At 37.9% G+C, this 21,393-nt stretch overlaps 1 protein-coding gene across 1 annotated transcript in view; it reads left to right on the plus strand.

The window, feature by feature from the left end:
* Nucleotides 1-21,393, plus strand: part of SBF2 (SET binding factor 2) — a 230,196-nt gene that overhangs the window by 182,891 nt on the left and 25,912 nt on the right. The window contains exons 18-29 of the mRNA XM_062494271.1: nt 61-231; nt 1,114-1,370; nt 2,608-2,780; nt 3,043-3,116; nt 3,502-3,697; nt 4,345-4,472; nt 6,664-6,839; nt 7,999-8,144; nt 11,903-12,101; nt 13,700-13,896; nt 17,866-18,003; nt 18,931-19,026. Coding sequence (XP_062350255.1) covers nt 61-231; nt 1,114-1,370; nt 2,608-2,780; nt 3,043-3,116; nt 3,502-3,697; nt 4,345-4,472; nt 6,664-6,839; nt 7,999-8,144; nt 11,903-12,101; nt 13,700-13,896; nt 17,866-18,003; nt 18,931-19,026 — 1,951 coding nt within the window. The remainder of the gene's footprint in view (nt 1-60; nt 232-1,113; nt 1,371-2,607; nt 2,781-3,042; nt 3,117-3,501; nt 3,698-4,344; nt 4,473-6,663; nt 6,840-7,998; nt 8,145-11,902; nt 12,102-13,699; nt 13,897-17,865; nt 18,004-18,930; nt 19,027-21,393) is intronic.

Genomic DNA, 21,393 nt, shown 5'->3' on the forward strand with positions numbered 1-21,393 from the left:
CTTTAAAAGAAATTGAATAATAGGACTGATTTGTCAACTTTGCACATGTTTTGCTTTCAGAAATTAGCACCTGGGGTTAGTCAGTTTGCTTACACCTGTGTACAAGATCATCCTATCTGGACTAACCAACAGTTTTGGGAAACAACCTTCTACAGCAATGTGCAAAATCAAGTTCGCTCCCTCTACCTTACAGCCAAAGATGACAACCATGCAGTACAGTTGAAACAGAAGGTAGGAAAACACATTAAAATATTAAAGTAATATTTTTATTCACATATGAATTGCCTCCTAGGTTACAGAGAGTTAAATTATGGTTTTTCCAATTTTATGTGTTTTTCTTTCTCCCTTATTACACAGTGTACAGTAACATGAGAAATAACAGAAACTTGCATTTATCTGCAAAGCATTATAATTTGATGTTACCTCAATTTAGTGTGGAAAAAGCATTTGCAAGATACCTAGTTATTTATTAATTTAACACCAGGCTTCAGGTCACTAATACCAGCTGCCAGATTCCTTTATTCTATTTTGACTGTGTGCCATCTACCTAGTTTGCTTTAATCTAATGCTAGAATTGGACTCCGACATATAAAAACATGAATGTTTCAGCTGGTCTGGAAACTATTTATGTAAAAGCTTCACTCACCTGAACATCCTAGGAATTTGGAGAATATTGCCAGCATTGAGCCATGAGCTCCATGTTATTTCTCAATCTGATTTATGCTTGTTCTTATGTGAGCTAAGTGGATAAGCTGAGGAGAGCAGCTATGTTAAAATCAGTAAACCACTCTGAAGAAACATGGAAGATTGGATGGCATAAAAAAGACCTTAAAAGCAATGATGTTATTTAGATCTGCCCACGTTGTGCTACTGGTGCATTTCAGTAAACTGTTCTCAAAGCTCTCTTTCCATAATCATAACTCTCCTTAAACCCTACTGAGAATAGTTATTTGCTCTTTCTTTTAAAATGAACACCTAATTTAAATAACTGAAGAAGTTTAATTAGCAATTTATTAATAAAGCTTTGGCTAAGCATTGTTTTTTAACAAGAGGGTTTTTGTAGCTTTATCATTTCTTTCATGTCTTTATAATTCCTTTCTTTGTGTCTTCTAGGAGAAAGCTCCTGCAGACCAGGATAAGACAGCAATGGATCTGGCTGCTGAGCAGCTGAGGTTGTGGCCAACCCTTAATAAACAGACGCAGCAGGAGCTGGTGCAGAATGAGGAAAGCACAGTTTTCAGCCAGGCCATTCATTTTGCCAACCTCATGGTCTACCTGCTGGTACCACTGGATACAAGCAAGAACAAGCTGCTGAGATCATCAGCTACTGGGGACTGGGAGAGTGGGAGCAACAGCATTGTCACAAACAGGTGAGTGTCCAAGGCCATTGCTCATCCAGCAGGAGGGGTACATGGCTGTACTCTAAATTCCAGATTCTTTCAGCATCTTCACTTCCTTTGACGTTCAGTAGTTAAGGAGAGAAGGAGTCTAACATGAGTCCTCTCAAATAACAGAACTTTGTCTGGAGTGATTTACTTCTATTTGAAGGAACATTGTATTGTCCCAGTAAGAATTTTTAATCAAGTAATGCAGATGTTGAAGACAAGCATGGGCTTTGGTGAAAAAGAAAACAGCAGCCCCAAAACTGCTCCGTTAGATTTTTATATAACTTGGAAAAATCACTGTATGAACCTAAAATCAAGAAAAGCATTTGTATAGCATCTATAAAATCAGCATTTCTGTGCAACAGCTGCAAAGGAGGAAAGGCACTGAGGTCACAAAAGCAACAGGGCTAAACCACAATGGCAAAGGTTAAATTACTAAGGAAGCAGTAGGAGTGTAACGCCAGTTCCATTCATTCCCTAGCATGCAAAACCAGGACATTTCATAACAACCCTTCCTCCCTCTGTGTTTATTGTCTTCATTATCACCTCTCTGTACAAATTCTCACTTGATAAAATTATGGAACACTATGTGAGAACACGGGCATCAAGTAAAAGACTGTCAGGATGAAACTCCCCATGGAGTTACTCATTTCTGCTGTCTACACAAGTCTATTCTCAGGCATTAGGACATGCTCAGTAGACTGCTTGTAGTATATGTTGCAATCGATGAATTTGGCCCCTAATATTATTATGGGAAGCATTTTTAGACCTTCAAAGTACTTCTCCCACTGATTTGCTTGCTTATCTAATGCAGAAAACAATTTTCTTGTGATCTTTTTAGTTCGTGATTGTTTTGCTCTGCAACCTAAAAATACATTTAATGTATCTTTCTCTGTAGAACTGGATATTTGCTTACCACGGGTTGCAAATACTTTACTTGACTTTATGAAGAGAAGGCATAGAGCTCACTTCCAAAAAGCTGTTTTCTCTTCTGGGCCTATCTGTGCTGGGGTCATGGAGAGAAAATTGTCCAATGCCATCATTCATGAAGTTTTGGCAATGAAAGTAAAATGTAATTGCGATACCACCATATGCTTTTAGCAAGTTATGTGAATTGAAACTAGAAAAAAACCCCACAGCTTGTCAATGTCTATCCAAATATCATATGTGCATCACCAGCTGAATTGTTGACACTTGTTACTGCTTTTATTTCTGCCTTCAGCATTGCAGGCAGCGTTGCAGAGAGTTACGACACTGAGAGTGGGTTTGAGGACTCAGAGAACAATGATGTTGCAAACGCAGTCGTGCGCTTCATCACCAGATTCATTGACAAGGTTTGCACAGAAAGTGGGGTCACACAGGATCACATCAAGGGTCTGCACTGCATGATACCAGGTAGGAATTGTCACAAAAAGGTGCTTTACAGTCTTGCTCTTTTCTTTCCCGGATTAAACAAATGCACTTTCTAATTTGAGTTACCTTCAAATAAGATGGAGTGTTAGATTTTTTTTCCAGACTGTAACTGCTGTTGAATCTCAGATAATTATATCATTGGTGTCAAAATTAGAGAATTTCAGAATTATCAGAGTTTTAATTACAGGGCAGCTTTCTCTTTCACGTTGTGTGAGAGTGCATTTATGGTGTCCCTGCTTTCCAGGCATTGTAGCAATGCACATAGAGACTCTGGAGGCTGTCCATCGTGAGAGTAGGAGGCTTCCACCGATACAAAAGGCAAGTGTTATGAAACATGTTTGTATTCTTTACAAGAATTAGAGTCATGAAATCTAGTCATCTTTCCCCCCCCCCCCCCCCCCCAATAATGTTATGAGGAAATATCAAAATGTTAAAAGAAAATTTCCACCAGTGATAAATAAAATGCTTGGCTTTGGTCTTAGGAAATATGAAACTGGTAGAGCCAGACTTCTGATCATAAACAAGCTGTTGCATGCCCACTGCTTTTTGAGACCCGTTTCTCTTTGTTGAATCCAAACTCCATCCCCCTTTCTTTGGACTCAGTGTCATAACAATTTTGTTTTTAAGCTTTTAAAACCAAATATTATTACTAGCCTGAGGTATAACACTGATTTACACTTACACTTCCATTTATTTGCATTAGCCCAAAATTCTACGGCCAACTTTACTGCCAGGAGAAGAATTTGTTTGTGAAGGTCTCCGTGTGCTGTTGGATCCTGATGGTAGAGAGGAAGCCACAGGAGGACTGCTTGGAGGTCCTCATATCCTCCCTGCTGAAGGAGCTCTGTTCCTTACAACTTACAGAATTATATTTAAAGGCACTCCTCATGATCAGCTGGGTAAGAAAACCCAAACAGTGATAATTGTGGTCCTTCAGATAGGCAGGATTTTGAGCTGACCTGTCCACCTATTCAAGCATCAACATCATTAAACAGTTTTTTTTCAGATGCTGGAAGCAAGTGAAAGGAAAAGTATTCATGAGTTGGTATTCTACCAAAAATTATTGCTTGGAAATAACAGTATTTTTTTAATAGGTCACCTCTTCTGAATGATAATTGTTCATGATTTAACGTGTGCCATTTCTAAGCAGATTGGCATTCAGAAGTATAAATTTATTGTGGAAAGTTCATGGTCACAGATAAAGATATCAAAGTATATAACTTCTGTTTATAAATTATGTATTGCATTATGAAATGTGACTAAACTTGAAATTGTTTCTTTACCCCCTACTGACCTAGGTTTTAGGGGTGCATCTCCATTATGTAGAAAGACTCAGAAAGAAGGAGAATATTTTGCTGAAATAGAGTAGAAGTTCAGATTACAAATGAGGCTTTAGGAATTTGCCAACTTTTCAGGTATCTTGCCTGAAATTAATCCTATGTTCATGTTGCTTTGTGCTTATTCACTCTTGTTTATCCCAGTAACAGTGTGAGCAGGGCAGAGCTGGTGGTGTGACCTAACAAGTGTCTGTGTGTTGTATCCTCAGTTGGGGAGCAGACCGTGATCCGCAGCTTTCCTATCGCCTCCGTTACCAAGGAGAAGAAGATCAGTATCCAGAACCAGCTGCAGCAGAGCATGCAGGAGGGGCTGCAGATCAGTTCAGCCACTTTTCAGGTAAAAGGAAGTTCTGTGAAAATTTATGTGGCTACAGTCAGCTCGGAATATTTATGAGCAGCATTTTGCCCTGGTATTCGTGAAGAGTCCGATTTTCTGCCCCGTAAGGTCAATAAGACAAGGCAGAGCTCATAGAAACCCTGGCATTTCTTGGCCCACTTGATATTTACAGAGGGTTGCTATTTTCACATTGGATTTCTTTCACTGCTTTCCTCACCTATTTTGGAACCAGAAAAGGGCTGGGTCGAGTCCAGAATCCCTTCATGTAAGAGGCCATGGGAGGCTAGTGAGAACCTGCTTTCTCTCTCCTCCAGCTACATGGAATCAATATGGAAAAGCTCTGAGTACTGCTTTCTTCTCAAGGTTTGTCACTTCACCAACTTTCTGTTAAAATCCATGGCAGAAAGTCATGGGATGTCACATGTGGAAGCTGCTCTTCCCAGGAATCTTTAGGGTAGAACCAATGAAATCTTGAATTTTCTGTAGGATCTCCACTGGTGTGTTCAACAAAAGTGTGTATTTCAGGGCAATTGACAGAGATGTACTTGGAAAATTCAGGGAAGACTTCAGGATTCCTAATTTTTACTTTTTGGTTTTTGATCTTGAGGATGGTCAAACCCTAAGATACTGAAAGCTGCAAGCAAAGAATTTTATATCATGGACTGAAAGTGGACTGCAGTGCTTAAGATATGAAGTACTTTGCTGGGTTGACTGACTGCAGAAATGTATTTTCATTGAGGACAAGAACTCCAACATTTGACAATATAGCAAAATAACATTTTACTAGTTCCTTACAATAATGAACATCATTTACCTAATCATCCTTCAGTATTCTCTTCGAAAGTACAAAACTAGGAATGCAAATGAGTAAAACAAGAAAAAAAAAAAAAAAGGTTGTTCTTGTGGACTTTTGACTTTTATTTTCCAGAAATCTTTTTACCAGAATACTTAGCATGCTTCAATGATGTGATAAATACAGACACAGCTCAGTGTTTTCAGAGCTGGATTCGGGTCAAACATCATCTTTGCTTTTGTTTAGCATAGTTTTGTATTAGGTTATGAGAACAAAAACAATCTGTGAACAGTTTCTTCCCTATCCCCTATGTAACAGCCAGAGTTCAACACAAGATGAAATAGCCCCTCCCCTTTGTTTATTAATTATGATTTTCAGATGGGTTTGTGTGCAGCTATGCTGTTTGATATCTTTAAAACTTCGGATCACTGCAACCCCAAAAGACTGAAGAGGTCCTAGAGGACCTTCAAAGGAGGTCCTAGAACCACAGAGCCATTAGTCATTTGGAAAGTATTTACAAAACAAGTGAAATTGGAAAAGCAAGGATGAAATCCACCTCCTAGATGGCAAGCAAAGGAATTTAAAAGGTGTCTAGGTATGCATTCAGAAATAGAGCTCTAGGATATTTGTTTGTTTGCTTTCTCCACATTCTCAGAGTTCCTTTGGGCCTTTTTATGGATTCCGTATTCTCTGTCTCTTACTCATTTTCCCCGAATTGTTGACTTCCCTTCAGCAGAGGATGATTGGATGGGATTTTTTTTTTTTCCCCCAGAAGCTTTCAAAAAAGCAGTTTTAGTCAAGTGGTGGACAGATCAGTGTTGAATAGCACTAGGTTATTTCCTTTTTAAGGAGCAGATTTCACTATCACATTTTTGTTACTAGCAGTTTTCTATACTTTGCAAGGTGAGGCCAGAATTGGAACGTCTGAGTAATAGAAATATAATGGTTGTGACATATGAATGCTGAAATTGCTGGCTTGCTGAGTCTTTGAAGTGCATTACCAACCTCAGTTCCCAGTTAGGGGCAGAGTTGGCAGATGATTTCCCAGCTAAGCTGTCCCTTGTGACCACAATCTGAACTGTTGTAGATGTCTTAGCGCCAGCACTACAACTGGGATTTACCAAAATATTTTGTATTTGATCTTACGAGAATTCCAGATTCTCTCTAGTGAAGTTACCTTACTATTAGGACATACATTTAAAATAAGACATAAAAAAATCCTTAAAATGTGTAATAGCTGTCAAAATAAATGACACATATGTACGTATATCTGTATTTCTGAAGGGCATAATACTGTGGAAGTATGGGAATTTTTGCTACTATATTTTAGAATGTTTCAGTTTCTGAAATTCTCAGATTGTTTTCCAGTTTCTAATGTGTCTTGTCTTTAATACACAGTTAATTAAAGTAGCATTTGATGAAGAAGTAAGTCCGGAAGTGGTGGAAATATTTAAGAAACAATTGATGAAGTTCCGTTATCCTCAGTCCATCTTCAGCACTTTTGCCTTTGCAGCTGGCCAAACAGCACCACAGATAATTCTACCTAAACAGAAAGAAAAGAACACTTCGTTTCGGTACAGTCCTCCTCTCCTCTCCTCTCCTCTCCTCTCCTCTCCTCTCCTCTCCTCTCCTCTCCTCTCCTCTCCTCTCCTCTCCTCTCCTCTCCTCTCCTCTCCTCTCCTCTCCTCTCCTCTCCTCTCCTCTCCTCTCCTCTCCTCTCCTCTCCTCTCCTCTCCTCTCCTCTCCTCTCCTCTCCTCTCCTCTCCTCTCCTCTCCTCTCCTCTCCTCTCCTCTCCTCTCCTCTCCTCTCCTCTCCTCTCCTCTCCTCTCCTCTCCTCTCCTCTCCTCTCCTCTCCTCTCCCTGATGTTCTTGTCTTGTATTTTCCAAATGCACTGAACAATCTGAAAGCTCCGCACAAGCGGAGATCATGTGAGAGTAAGTGATTGCTATTTTGCATCTCTGTATTTCCTGAGTGAGAGAGAGATTAGTAGGATACAGATGTTTATTTGGGATAGGAATTATACTATTTAGCTAAATTTCTGGCTGCAGTAGATTTGACCAAGCACCTTACTACATTTTGAAACACACTAAATGGAAGTAGCATCTTGAGCTATGCAACTTCAACATGGAAATAAGATAAATTGTATTACTTTAAAATTAGTAGTCTGACCACTTAGAGCCTAGTGTGGATTAAGATTGATTTTACCCTGTGCATTTGCCTTACTGGTTTTTAATTTAGAGTTTGAGCTTTGGGTCCTCTTTCAAGTTTTATGTTACACATTATTTTTTACTGGACCAGCTGCATCATTAGTCTGTTCCAGAGTGGTAGCTCCAGTGATTCTCTGTTGATTAGTGCACTGTTGACACAGGAAGTAGAATCCCAAACTAGTAATGAAGTCCTAAAACTTAAAGGTAATTTCTGTCTTTCCTGCCTTTACTTCGTCAGCTTTCTAGATTTATCACATTGCTAGCAAAATTAAAAATCTTAAAGAAAGATGTTATCTGCTTATTCTTTACCAGTAGAAAAAAAAAGACACAAATTTATCTCAAAATAATACAATTTTTGTTTAAAAATAATATAGAAAGCAATTTTTCTGAAGTTTATAATTGTATGTATTAAGTGAAAAAATTATTAAATCCATTTTATTTACATTTGTCATAGAAATCTGTATATGCTATCAGGCAGAATCAGATTAATCTTTCCAAATATTTTTGTTGTTTTGGATTTATAGTACCTTCTCCAAAAGCATTGTGAAGGGAGCAAAACGTGCTGGGAAGATGACAATTGGGCGCCAGTACTTACTGAAGAAGAAAACGGGCACGATAGTGGAGGAAAGAGGGACTCGGCCGGGTTGGAATGAAGATGATGATATCTCTGGTAAGGGTGTGACTTTTTTTATCCATGTTGGTTAATAAGTCTATCCTGTTATGCTTCTGTTTTGGTATATTGGATGAGAAATACCTTCAACAAGAAATCGAAGGGTTTTCCTACGCAGTAAAGAGAAGGGTTTCAAACTTGTGCATTTAGTGAGTGTTTTCTTTTGCTGTGAGAAGAGGAGGTTGACTTAATTAAGTGGTTCAGCAAAGTACTAGATTATTTTTTAATTAGCAGACTGTTTTAGAAATTATATCTTTTAGATCATTTTTACTTCATGCTGGTGGAGATGAAACAGCACAGAAGCTTGCTGCAGCTTCCATTTATCTCTGGACATCTGACACCTGCAGCTAGTCTGTGATGAAAAAGCAGTAACTGGGGAGGTGCAAGAATGAGCAAATTGGAGACTTTTGTGGATGTGGAACTGACAAATGAAAGCAGCAGAGCTCATTACTACTGAAAATACCACTTCCCATATTTTTGGTTGAAATTATTTTGGGATAGAAGGTAGAAAGGGGTTTAGGCACTTGGTGCAGTTTGTGTGATGGGGTGGAGTTTGACTTTCCCCAAAAACCCTCTTTTCCTCCCATATCCTGCTGTCTGTGTATCCTTATCTGGACCACTGCTAATTTATAATAAACCACTAGAGGGAACCAGATTCTCCTGTACATAAACAGGTGTTGTTTTGTCAAAGCATTCTTTCTTTTTTAAAAAAAAAAAAAAGTAGGCATCTCAGATAATGAAGTGTTCTTCAAACATTGATAATTTCTTCCAAACATCAAACAAGCTGAATTTTCATGTTGAATATTTGGTCACTGAGCAAAGCAACTCATGTGACTTAGGAGCAGAGGTATGAATGTTGCCTAAAGCAGGACTTAAGCCTCTCTTGTCTCTGAAATGGAAGAAATCCATTCCAGGCAAGCTTAAAAATACTGTTTCTCTTCTTTCATTCCAGATAAAGTGATGAGAAATAGGCAAAAATAAAGGTTTGGATAACACAAGAGTGTCTTTAGAGTGCGGAAAAAAAATGTGTTCATAATTGAATTTCCAGCATCTTCCTGGAACGTTGAGTTAGCAGGTGTTCTGATGTTGCATGTTCTTTGGGTCAGAAACAATTCTGCAGGTGGGACCTGGGTGATTTTTGGGTGATTTTGTGTCTTTCACCCAGAGACACCAAGCAAGTCATACCTGTGTATGCATAGTCTCTTGATGATGAACTTTGAAGTGTTTTTACATTGCTGATATACAAAACAACAGTAGTCTTCCATGAGCACAGGTGCTATATAAGATTAGTGATAGTCACTTTATTCCTTTCCTAAAAAAATTACAAAATTATAACCTGTGAGTCTTTAGGTCTGCTGCTTTCCAGGTGTCTTGGCTGGGAATGTGTTAAGGTGAGCACAGGCTGAGTTTGCTTTTCTTTCCATGCAGCCCTGGCACATCAGGCACAGGGACCTGTCAACAGCAGTGACTCTGCTTCAGACAGAGTGCAGAGAGCCACAGGGAATAATCACTGCAATTCCTGTTATACTGACTTCTGTGGCTTTGGCTTTGTTTTTGACTTGTTTGCAAGTCTCAAAAACTGAAGTGTAGGAAACTATGCAGCTCTGCCAGCAATGAACTCTTACAGCAGGTGAAGCACTGTCTTTAAAAAAGAAATGTTAAAGATAGGGCTGGAAGGAACTTCAAGAGATAAAGTAGTCCAACTCTGCCTCAAGGCAAGATCAATATACTTCATCTGTTCCTCTTAGGTGTTTGCCTACCTTCCTCTTAAAAGCTTTCAAAGATGAAGGTTCCACAACTCTAGGCAGCTCATGCTAATACTTAAACCATCATTAATGTTGGAGAAAACAAGAAATTTTTTGAGATTCAGGACTAAACATTGTCATGCTGTAATCCTTACAGCAATCCTGTAATTTCTTCTTCTGCCACTAAATACATATAGAAGAGATGATTCCACTCATTCTGATTGCAATGCATAATGTGTTTATGATCTATTGTAATATTTTTCTGTTGTCTTCTGAATGTTAAATCTATGCAGTTCATTCAGTTCTTTGTTTATTAGTCTTGATGGTCTTCTGATCATCTCCACTGCTCTTTTCTCAGGCTTCTTAGGTGGTCCATGTATAGCTTGCAATGTGAGTTCAAAAGCTGGGCACAGTACTGTATTAGTTATTAGTTGTTTATCTAATTTCCCTCAAATTCCTCCTTATCTCTTTGTTTTCAGAGTTTAGAATCTCTCAGTCATTAGAAAATACTTTTTCTTCTAGTGGTCATATGGGTGTGTTCAATAAAGCAAGAGACTGTGAAACCTTCTTTTGAAAATAGTAATGTCTCAAGAACAGTATAACAGAAGGGTTATTCCTTGTTTCGTGAATCATGTTAAATTTGAGACAGCAAAATATCTTCATCTCCCTCTTCAGCTTAAGGATGTGCACAGGAGCTCTTACATTGAGCTTTTTATGTGCAGGAGAGTGTTTTGCAAAGTCTGATCACCAATGTACCTGCTTTCATGGGAGAAAAATCCATTTAGGAAAAAACGTTTCACAAAATGCACTCTCATCTTATAGTCAGTTACAGCTTTCCGTTCAAAACTCTTAAATACCAACCAAATTTTTTGTGTGATCCAAAAAATTTTTTTCTAAAGCTCATTTAAATTCATTTCTCATTAGCGTACTCATACTTCAGATGTTGTGTAACTTCTTTTTACCATGGCAGATATGAAAGAAGAGGAAAAAAATTGGAGAGATCCAAATTTATTTATTGTTTAGCTCAAATAGAGATTGTGTTTTTTCTTTAGCTGAATGGGCAAAGAACATTTTTCATTTAGATTTTATGCTAAGATGTAAAGAAAAACAAAATCATTGAGGTACTGCTCCTGTAAATTCTGAATATTGTCTACTGCCAGTTAAATGTTAATTATAGCATAATTTTTATTTTCTAGATAAGCTTAAATTCCAGTTTTATGAAGTCCTGTTTTAAGTTTAAATCCTCATATACTTCTCAGTCCCTCATCCATGAAGAAATGCTTCTCATATGCACATATTTCAATGCTTGAGGTGGTAGCAAGTAACTGATACATGTTGTGAGCAGTAAATCTGCGCTCAGAAGTATTTGGGAATGGTTGAAAGTGTCACTAATAGGCAGGTGGCAGGTTTTGTACAAAGACCTTGCTTGACTTGAATTTCAGAGTAGTTTGAACTTGTGACATAGTTTTTATCTCTCATGGCTGAAGTTTTTTCTGCTTTGGAAAGGGCAGCTGATATGCACGGCTGAAGAAAGCTGCTGCCTGACATTGAAACTGAGACATTCAGAACCCAACAGCCATCTCTTGTGAAATTATAACACTGAAACATTTCTTAGGCTGAACCAAGCCTTAAAAAGATTGTTACCTCTTCTGAAGATAGTTAAATATAAAAATTGTGTCGTTTATTTTTATCTTGAACGTGTAATGAATCTGTAAAAGATTTGTAAATAGGTAAAGAAAGATTATCTGTTTTCAGTTCAAATGAATATGTGAGACAACTTTCTCCAGTTAGATTTAGCTAGAGAGATGTCAGTCATAGCAGGTAACTCCATGCTCTAATCAGGTTTGCCGACTAAAATACTCCATTTAGGGTTTAGAAATTCGGTGAACCGTGTTTGCACGTCCTGGATCTTGCCCCATTCATCACTGAGAGCAGGGCAAACTTGTTCAGGAGAAAGTAGAAACACTGTTTGCTGGGTACCTGTGGCCTCCCCAGTAAGATTTTCCCCTTTAGTTTCAGATGACAGCGAGCTGCACACCGGTGGGACCCTGAAAGCATCAGAAAAATCAACCATGGAGCAATTAGTAGAGCGAGCCTGTTTCAGGGACTATCAGCGTTTGGGGCTGGGGACCATCAGCACTAATTCTTCTCGCTCAAAAACAGAATATTTAAGAATAACTGCACTGAACAGGATGTATTCCCTTTGCAGGAGGTGAGTTTATCAATTCACTTAAGTAGGTGAAACTGGTCACGTGTGTATATCTGCATTCATGTATTTGCATTTAAAATCTCTTCTGTTCCAAAATAAAAAGGCAAGCTTCAGAAGCAATTATAAATAACTATTTTCTTTAAATTAAAATGTATTTGTTGCAGGTGACTTCATGAAAGTATTTACTTTAAAAGTTTGTCATGTGCTGAAAGTCACATGCTGTGTTTTAGCACATCAGTGTTACTAAGTCCTTTTTTTTTTTTTTTTTTGTGAAAGCTGATGTAGCTTACTGACACTGCCCACAGAAATTCCTTTTAATACAAAACCCTATCTACATGAGTCATATGAGAAGATATTTGCATTCTCTAGAGCCAGTTTAGGCTGGTCATTGCTTTTCATTATGGATAATGGAATTACCAGGAAGAAGGGCACAGAAGAAAAATACTAGATCCTTTCTTGTTTTCTGACATGTCTAGAGTACTGGTTTTCTTTAGTCACCGTGGAGTACAGTGCAGATGGAGGCATGAGATCTGTCCATTTTCATCATGCTTTGAACATTATGCAGACAACCCTTTCTTCCCCTAAAACCATGAGTTTTTAATATTCCCTAGACTTTTATTGAAAATACAATTATCTGTATCTAAAACAATTAAAAATCTCATGATATAAATGCTTACCTACTGCTGCATTACTGTGGTTGCTGTGTAGACTGTAAATACCATAGACATTTATTTTCTCTGAGAGCAATTGAATAAATGTCCAATAATTGAATTTGCAGAAATGGTGTATATTGGATAGGGAATAAAAGTTACTTAGTAAGCAGTACCTGTTCCTTGTTCCTCATCTTAGTTTCTTCTTAATGCATGAAATCGGCACTTAAGTTGATTTCTGATTTTTTGGAGGAGATAGAAAATCATATTTTGTATTGCTTGAATCACTTCTTTCACTAGCATGAGCAGAACTACCATCTTGCTGTGTTTTCTATCTTTAAAGGTATTATATCTGAATTTCCTAATCTCTCAGTGTGTTGCAGTGTTTTAAACAGAGCACAAAAATGCAGTGTCAAGCCCTCTATTCCAAGGACTCTGACTGTAAAATTTAAATGTATTTTTCCATAAACCAAAGACTATTATTTTCATTGTGATACTTTAGGCAGTCTAACATTCTTTCCTTTCAATTCTCGTATTTCATGTACAATTGTCAAAATGGAACTACTGCATCATTTGTGTACCTCAAAAATCTGTTTTCTGTCATGCTTAAAAATGCAGCTTCATTATGGTGGCAGATAAGAGATACGCTGAGAAGAAAAATACTACCAAATCAAATGTAACCTGAAATGGAAAGTGATTAGTAATGGTTCATAATTCAATTTCTATTTAAAATGTAGTTCACTTAAATTAATACGTTTGCTAGGACTGAAAATTGCTTAAAAAAATAAAAGTAACTCTAACAGTTAAGGTGTATTTCATTAAGACGTGTTTTCAGCTTGTAGTTCTAGGAATTATTTTTTTTAATTGCTGAGCATTTTGAAAGCGATTTTAATTGTTCAATTTTTGCTTTGTTTTTTCCCCCCCCACCCCCCCACTTTGCTGTGAATGCAGTTATCCTGGGCTGCTGGTGGTGCCCCAGTCCGTGCAGGACAGCAGCCTGCAGAGAGTGGCTCGCTGCTACCGGCACAACCGCCTGCCCGTTGTCTGCTGGAAGAACACCAGGAACAGCACTCTGCTCCTGAGGTCTGGGGGCTTCCATGGAAAAAGTGTGGTGGGCCTCTTCAAATCCCAAAACACACATCCCACGGGTGAGTGGATAAGGCCAGCCTTTCTGTGGAAGGGATTTCACGTGGAAATGCGGGAGAATCAGCGACTCGATGGAATCGAAAGTCTCAGGATGTTACAAGTGGTTGTCTGATATTAGTAGTTACTTTATGTCAAATTCTTGAGTGGTATGAAAGCTGTTAAAAAACTGTGAATGAATAATTTGGGCGGAGGTTGGACCAACACAAGATTTATCAGAATAGTTAGTTTTCCAGAAGAATATAATATTAGGGTAACGTTAATTTTGGAAATGACGTTCATTGACTTCCATCATTCACAGGTAGTGGTTAGGATAATTCTGACTGCTTGGATTTCCATCTCATGCTGATAGCTTTTTCAGAGTTAATTTAAAGTAAGAATGGGTCAGTGTTTTCTAATCAAACTGATAATTGTCTAGAAATTTTTCTTTTTGGAGGAAAAGGAAATGTGAGATTGAATTGGAGTACCAGAAACTCATTAAGCAAAGAAATCCTTTTGTCCTGTTTATGTTTGTGTTTCTCCCCAGTAATGGCTAAAATGCAACTAAAAGTTTTGACTCTGTTCAAGTGTGTTCTGTAGAATTTTTCAAAACCTATAAGAAACATGCTCTGTGCACTTACATACAGTGGCATAAAAGGAATTTGAAGGTTATGTGATTTAAATCTTTTTAACAGTCTTCCATAATTTTTCCTTCACAGAATACCTTTATGAAAGCCACATTTTTCCTTCAAGAGCAATTTATCTCAGACATAATGAGATTTTGTTTGTATCAAATGCACCTTTAAAAACTCATTATTTCAAAGATATTAGGAAAAATGCTTTTAATGTTAGTGTCTGGACTGACTGTTCAGGCTAATTTGTGAATCTCTAATTAATTCTCTGCTGCATATTCATTGTTATAACATGGATTGAGTGTATCTCTTCAGTGTTTTATGGGAGCATTTTTTAGTTGGAGTGATGAGCAATGAAGACAATGAATTGAAATTTATAGAATGAGTTTTTGTTGAAAGGATTGATTAAAATGAATCAGTGAAGTACTACCAATAGTTGACAGAGCAGCTGCCAAAGCTAATGGCTACACCAGTTCTTCTGGTGAGAGTCCCAGGCATGGCAATTCAAATGTCAGTGTTCAGCTGGTTTAATACTGATTGTCCTGACTGAAATGCAGATGAGGCATCTTTTAATCTGGTACAAATAGAGAATAAATTAAAAAAACTATCTGCAGGAATAGTCTCAGAATTATGTTAATGCAAACACTTTGTTTGCTGTAGTAATCTTCAGATGGTTTCTCTTCTTACTTTTACACAGCCTTTTGTATTGCCATTGCCATATGTCCACCAGAATATTGTGGAATTATTCCACACTATTATGGAGTTATAATGATTCTGGTGGGATTATTGTAATATAATTCCACCAGAATTATTTATGAAGATAAAGGGAATGACAACAACTGTGTCTGACAGATACTTGCTTCTGGGGTTAGTGTTTCTTTTGAAGTGTGAAGAAAATGAAGATTTCCCTCAGGAAGGTACAGCAGTGAAAATGGAGGATATTTATAGGGTGTTTATCTTACTCTTAATGAAGTTGAAGCTTGTTGAAACAAAAATGGTCAGCAAAGGTAGCTGCCTCAGCAGGAGTTGTGTGCAGTGAAGGAAAGCCCATAATGAAAAACACTGTGTGAAGCAAACTAAGAGATAATCTGAAGTTAAATTCAAGCTGAAAAATGAATTCTTTCCTAAGAAGAGACTTCCTAAGAGTCGATTTTTATTGGTCATTTCTGGATTGATACAGAGAAACAAGGAGGGCCTGCTGGAACTTACTGCACATTTTTGTGATTTCCTGTTGTGCGGTGTGTTATGCAAGCTGTCAAAGCATAGCTGGAGGTCAATATGTTCTATAAGAAGCACAGAATGTATTTTTAGAGAAATTATGCACAGTACTTAATTTCTGTGTGGAATCAAACTGCATGTGCAACAGAATTGTATTTTCTAACTTCTGTCCAAGAAAAAAGATTATTAACAGATGTTCAAATATGTGATGGAGACTACACAGATCTTTTGAACTGTTCCTTTTAAACCTGCAAGTTGGTTTCTGAATTACTTTGGCCTCTCTGGGAATTGTGTTGCAGAGCACTGTAGTTCTAAATATGGCATTCTACACCTAAATTAGCATTTATTGGTCAGCTACCCTGTGGAAAGAACATTTATGTTTCTTGGATGTAGTAACACTGTCCAAGAGAACAGTTGTCTTGATTCAGGCTGCATTACTGATTGCATTAGGACTTGTAAGGTAAAGATGGAGCAATCTGTGACCAGGCATATAAAGCACATATTAGCACTGCAGGACTGAGCAATGCATTTCTTTCCTGAGATAAAAGCAAGGTTAAATGGGATAAAATTGTTATTGGGATCTCCATCCCCTCTCTTTTGTTTAAATCCACATTGCTGTGGTGACCTTCACATGTGTTGCAGCACTTGAAAGGGTCATTCCATAGAATTCCCAGTTCACCTGTGCTGGGAGGGAAAAATGCTTTGAGTCACCTTTTTGTGCTGCTGTGATGGGATGAGATGTGGTAAGGATGAAGGGGCAAATTTTCCATCTCTAATCTGTCACAAAGACATTTTTGCCCTCTGACATCTCCTTGGTTCAATGGCAGACTTTGATGTAAGTCAGGCTGTTCTCTGAAACACACACAATACTCTTCACAAATAAAACTTTGAAAGTGCCAGTGGTATAGACATTTAGACAGTTCATTTCTTTTAATTTAACTAAATTGTTAAGATCTAAATTGACCTTTTGTAATATTAGTTCAAGGGATAGGGGGCCCAGAGATCATTCCAGTGGATTTCAGGGTGTGTAAATCCTGTTTAGGAATAGAAGAGAAAATAATGTTCCTGCTCAGGCTTTTTCCACTTGGTGAGACAGAAACAGCACAATGTTTCCTGCAGGAAATGCCATCATCATTTCCTAATTGTACTTTCAATTCAGATACTCATTTCTATTTTGAAATTTCTTTTACCAGCTAATTAGCTTCCTGTCTATTAGTCTCCAGCATAGAATCTGATTGGATCATCATTGGAGAAAACCATATACAAATTACCATGGTATTTTGTCAAAAAGTGCTCAATCAAATTATTTGACTCTGTCTCTTACTCCAAAACTTGCCTCTTATGAGCAAGATAACAAATCCTACTTTAAGCAGCTCTGAAACTTTTGCCCTATAGTAAGTCCAAAGATGGCTGCAATAAACTGGAATTCCAAAAATTTTGTTTGGCATTTGAAAAAAATTAAACTGACTCATTGATAGTGAGCACTACTTTGTCATTGTGCTATAGCCCAGGACCTGAGCTTCATCTCCTTTCCTTAAGTCCTTGCACCTGGACACAATGGGTGGAGTTTTTCTGGTTGGGACTGGTTTTTTTTTTTTACTTTTGAGTGTTTTTTCCCTTGATTCTGTATTTTGTTGATGGTTTCTTAACTTTTTTTAATGGGCACTGTATCCCAAAGAACCTCCAGGTTCAGGTAAGTAGCCTTCCTTTCCTGAAATGTGGTTGAGTATGATGTTAACTTACTATTGTTAAAGGAACAGTTTCGTCTATTCTCTGCACATTTTGCTGACAAGTAGCACGAACTTAGAAATGTTACTTTTAAATAGGGGAGGGAAGGAAAAGTTGCATGATCTTCATTCAGTTTGTGCTGATCACGTAACTGCTAATGATTAGTGTTTTAAGTAGTGACCATGAGGTAAAAGTTTCAGAAGTTCAGCTTTGTGTGGAATGCAAGAGAACATTGCTGGATCCTGCTGTGCAGGCAGGTAATGAACAGCTTTTCATCAAAGGAAAGGCTTTTTGAACCTTTGACAGACAAACTAGGACATTTTCAATGCTTTGCTTTACACAGTAAGCCTTTTATTCTATGCATTTACAAATAGTAATTTTCTTTTTTAATGCATTCCGTTCTTCCTGTGACTGTAGCTCCTGCTTCTCTAGAATCTTCAAGCAGTATAGAACAGGAGAAATACCTCCAAGCCTTACTGAATGTGATATCCGTCCACTGCAAACGGAATGGCAGTAGCACTCTCACTGTTAGCCCAACCATTGCTCTGTCTCCAGGTAAAATTGGTTTGTACAGTGCTTTTCTCTGTCTAAGCTGACAAGTGATTTTCTCTGATTTGGTGCTAGTTCAGTGTTCCATATGAATTCTGTTGTTTCTTTCTTATTAGACTTTCCAGCTAGACTATTCACTCCTGGTTTCAGTGAATATGTTTTCTCTTCGTAAAGGATGCTTTTAATCTTTCCTGAAATACTTTTCGGTATTAATCTGTCAGTAAAGTCTTTTAAGCATAAACTGCATATTGAATAAAAGACTACCAGATTTAAAAGGATGCAAAAGCTGCTCTATTTTATATAATGAGGCAAAATCTGCTCTATTTTGTGTAAGGGGGAAGTATGAGCTTGCAAGATCAGAAGAGGTAACACTGTTTAGCTGCAGCAGCAGTGGAAGGCATATAGACCTCTTTATGTATTACATATTCATAATGGGTTTCTACTAATGTAATTTCTAAATAGAGCTCTTTTTGCAGTGAAAACTCTTTTCAAAATACACTGCTTGAATTATGCCTAGATGGAACCTTGAAAAAATGAATTTGTTTTATTTCAGTTATTTTATGATGAATCCTGGTGAGGGTAACCCCAAACATGTCAGGAAGGACTATGTGACTTGAAATTGTGTCTGTCTTGTCTTAGTTGGTTGTTATTGGCCTAATACTGCCAAACAGTGGCTTTTCTTGTGAAGTAACACCATCCCAAAGTGTGTGTGCTTTGCTTCATTTATTGTAAAATAACCTTGATTGCTTAGCTGTATCTAACACCTCCATACTTTTGCCAATGTATGCATTTGTCTTAAAAAATAAATCCAAGGTGCAAAATTAGCAAGAATTAGCTGTGTTGGGTGAAAAAGGGCATTTTTTCAGGTATATTGTTAGTCTGGTTAACACTGTAGCTTTTTTAATCTTCTATTCTTTTCTTGGCTGACTTTAGGCACTGAAACGAGGGCTTCAAGAATGTCTACTGTGTTTAAGCAGGTAGTGCCAGGACATTTGGATGTAAATCTATCCAATAGCTTTGCTCGAGGAGGTTAGTAAGACTAGCTCCAAGTCTATTATTTGAAGTAATAAATGATGAAAATATGTTAGTGAAATAAAAATTATTGTACTCGTTATTGATTTGTTGCTCTGTGAAACAACAAAACAGAAATTAGATTGGCCTCAGTCCACAGCATTGTCTAATTTCTGTTCAAATCCTTTACTTTCCATTGAAATGAAGTTGGTTACATGTTGGAATTGGTAAAAAATTAAGCGCTCAGATAGGGATTATGTTTCTAAATAATTTGAGATTCATCCATATTTTTAATTTGTCTGTGAATGGCCTGAAAAATGCATATTTTTATATAAGCATTTAGTAGACTTTAGAATCTGCAGTTACAGATCATTCCAATATGTGTCTGAAGCTTACCTGATGCTTCGTAGCATTACAAATAATCTGCAAATAATTGCACTCTAAGTAGTAGGGAGTTATGTGACCAGGTGTAGTAGGTAGGGAGATAAAGCACATTCTTTGGAAATAGTTATTCCTAATTACAGGGGCTCATCAGTGTCATTTCTACAAGAACATCTCATTTTGTTAGGGGGATTCCATCTACTGGTACACTTCTAGTCTGATGAAATTACTATGATTTTGTAATGTGCATAAATTAATGCACTAAATTCCTTAAATATAGGTTTGATAAAATAGGGATGAATCTACTCCATAAGAGAGGGCATTTTATATTTGATTTATTACCTTTCAGCCATGAAGGCTCCTTTGATAATTATTTCTAAGCATCTAAAAGCTGTTTTCCTTCTCTTTTGATACCTTATCTAGAATTAGATTTGTGTTGACCTGCTGAGGCCCATTTCAACCTAAATCTTCTTGTGTGATACCAAACCCACAGCTTCATATGAGGAAGGATAAAAATACTTTGTGGAGAAAAACTTCCAGAAGAGGTAGATGGGATTAAAGAAATTAATAAAGGAAGAATAACACAAGAGAGAGGAGGAAAGGAAAATGCTCAGGGATGCGTAGGGAAGTGATGTGAGAATTATAGCAGAAGGGAAGAGAGAAAGGGCAGGAGAGGACATGGGGATCACCAGACTGGGGAATTCTGTGCATTTTCGTGAATCATAGTAAATGCATGTTTCTTTCATAGAGTTTTGTTTATGTTCTGTGCTCACTGCACTGTTCCTGTGTTGGAGATGAATAAATCTGGTGAGCTGGGGCTGAAGAGAGCAGGAGGGAGTAGTGACTGCAGTTGTTGGACACATGGTGCTGTGGCCAGCCTGGCTGAGCCCTGCAGCAGTGGCACTGCTGGTGGCTGCCAGCTGAGCTTTGCTTTGGCTCCATCCCCTGGTGCCAGCACCAAAGCACCAGCAGCCCAGGGGTGCTGAGGGGCAGTGAAGGTGCTGCACATCAGGGAGAGCTCGCTGCTTGCTGTGTGGAAGTTGTCCTTTGAAGATAAAGGGATTACTGAAATAACTGCTGCTGGTTTCTAGGGTTAGGGCTCGTGGGAAGTGTGATAGGATGAGTTTGTTGCTACTCTGAGAAGAAAAAAGGAGCCTGGAGGCAGTATGAGGTCACAGATGTGTTGTGTTGTGTTGTTGGACATTGAAATCCCTTGGCTGCATTTCAGCAGTGATCAGTCAGAGGGCAGGGAAGTTATCTTGTGCCGTGCTGGATCTCTGCCACACCTGCCCTGTGTCTCTGAAAGGTGTCTGCTCACAGCTCTGCAGGATCCATGAGCACTTGGGAACATAGGAATGTTGCACAAGTACAGTGGGAGCCCTAGGGAAGGTGAGAAGCTGACAAGGGAAGAGGGAACAGGGAAAGGGAACGTCTCCCTGGAGAGAAGTAAACACCAGGGGTTTTTACATTAGCTGACACAATTATTTTAAAAGAAATTTAAAAATACACAGGGTATATAAAACCTTTAAAATTGTTCTCAAATCCTTTATTGCAAAGTTCCTCACTACTTTTTCACAGCTGGATGTATTTCACATGTGAAGCAGCAGGTAGCTATGGGTTATACACTACACTGCAAAATACAATAGCAGTGTTTATGTGGTTTGGGTTCTGGACCACTCGTTCTTTCCTTGTGTTTATTATCACACATACCAAAGCTCAAGAGCCAGGTTCAGCTATGATACACCAGTAGAAAATTACATTTGCTATTTTTTTTTAACCAGACAATGTATTTGTAACACATACTGTTTTAAAATATAAGTTAAACTATATGTTCCAGTGCGTCATCAGTATTTCCCATTTTTTAAAACCATCATTGTTCTGAACACTCATCAGTTGTTCTGAATATTTGTCTCTGTGTCAAGTAGGATTTTTTTACTTTATCTGGAACATTGTCACGAAGCATCTGCCCAAAGCTCAGTCAAGTTGGTTTTGATCTGAAATATT

The sequence above is a fragment of the Cinclus cinclus genome, chromosome 6 (genome assembly GCF_963662255.1).
Source record: "Cinclus cinclus chromosome 6, bCinCin1.1, whole genome shotgun sequence".
NCBI classification, from domain to species: Eukaryota; Metazoa; Chordata; class Aves; order Passeriformes; family Cinclidae; genus Cinclus; species Cinclus cinclus.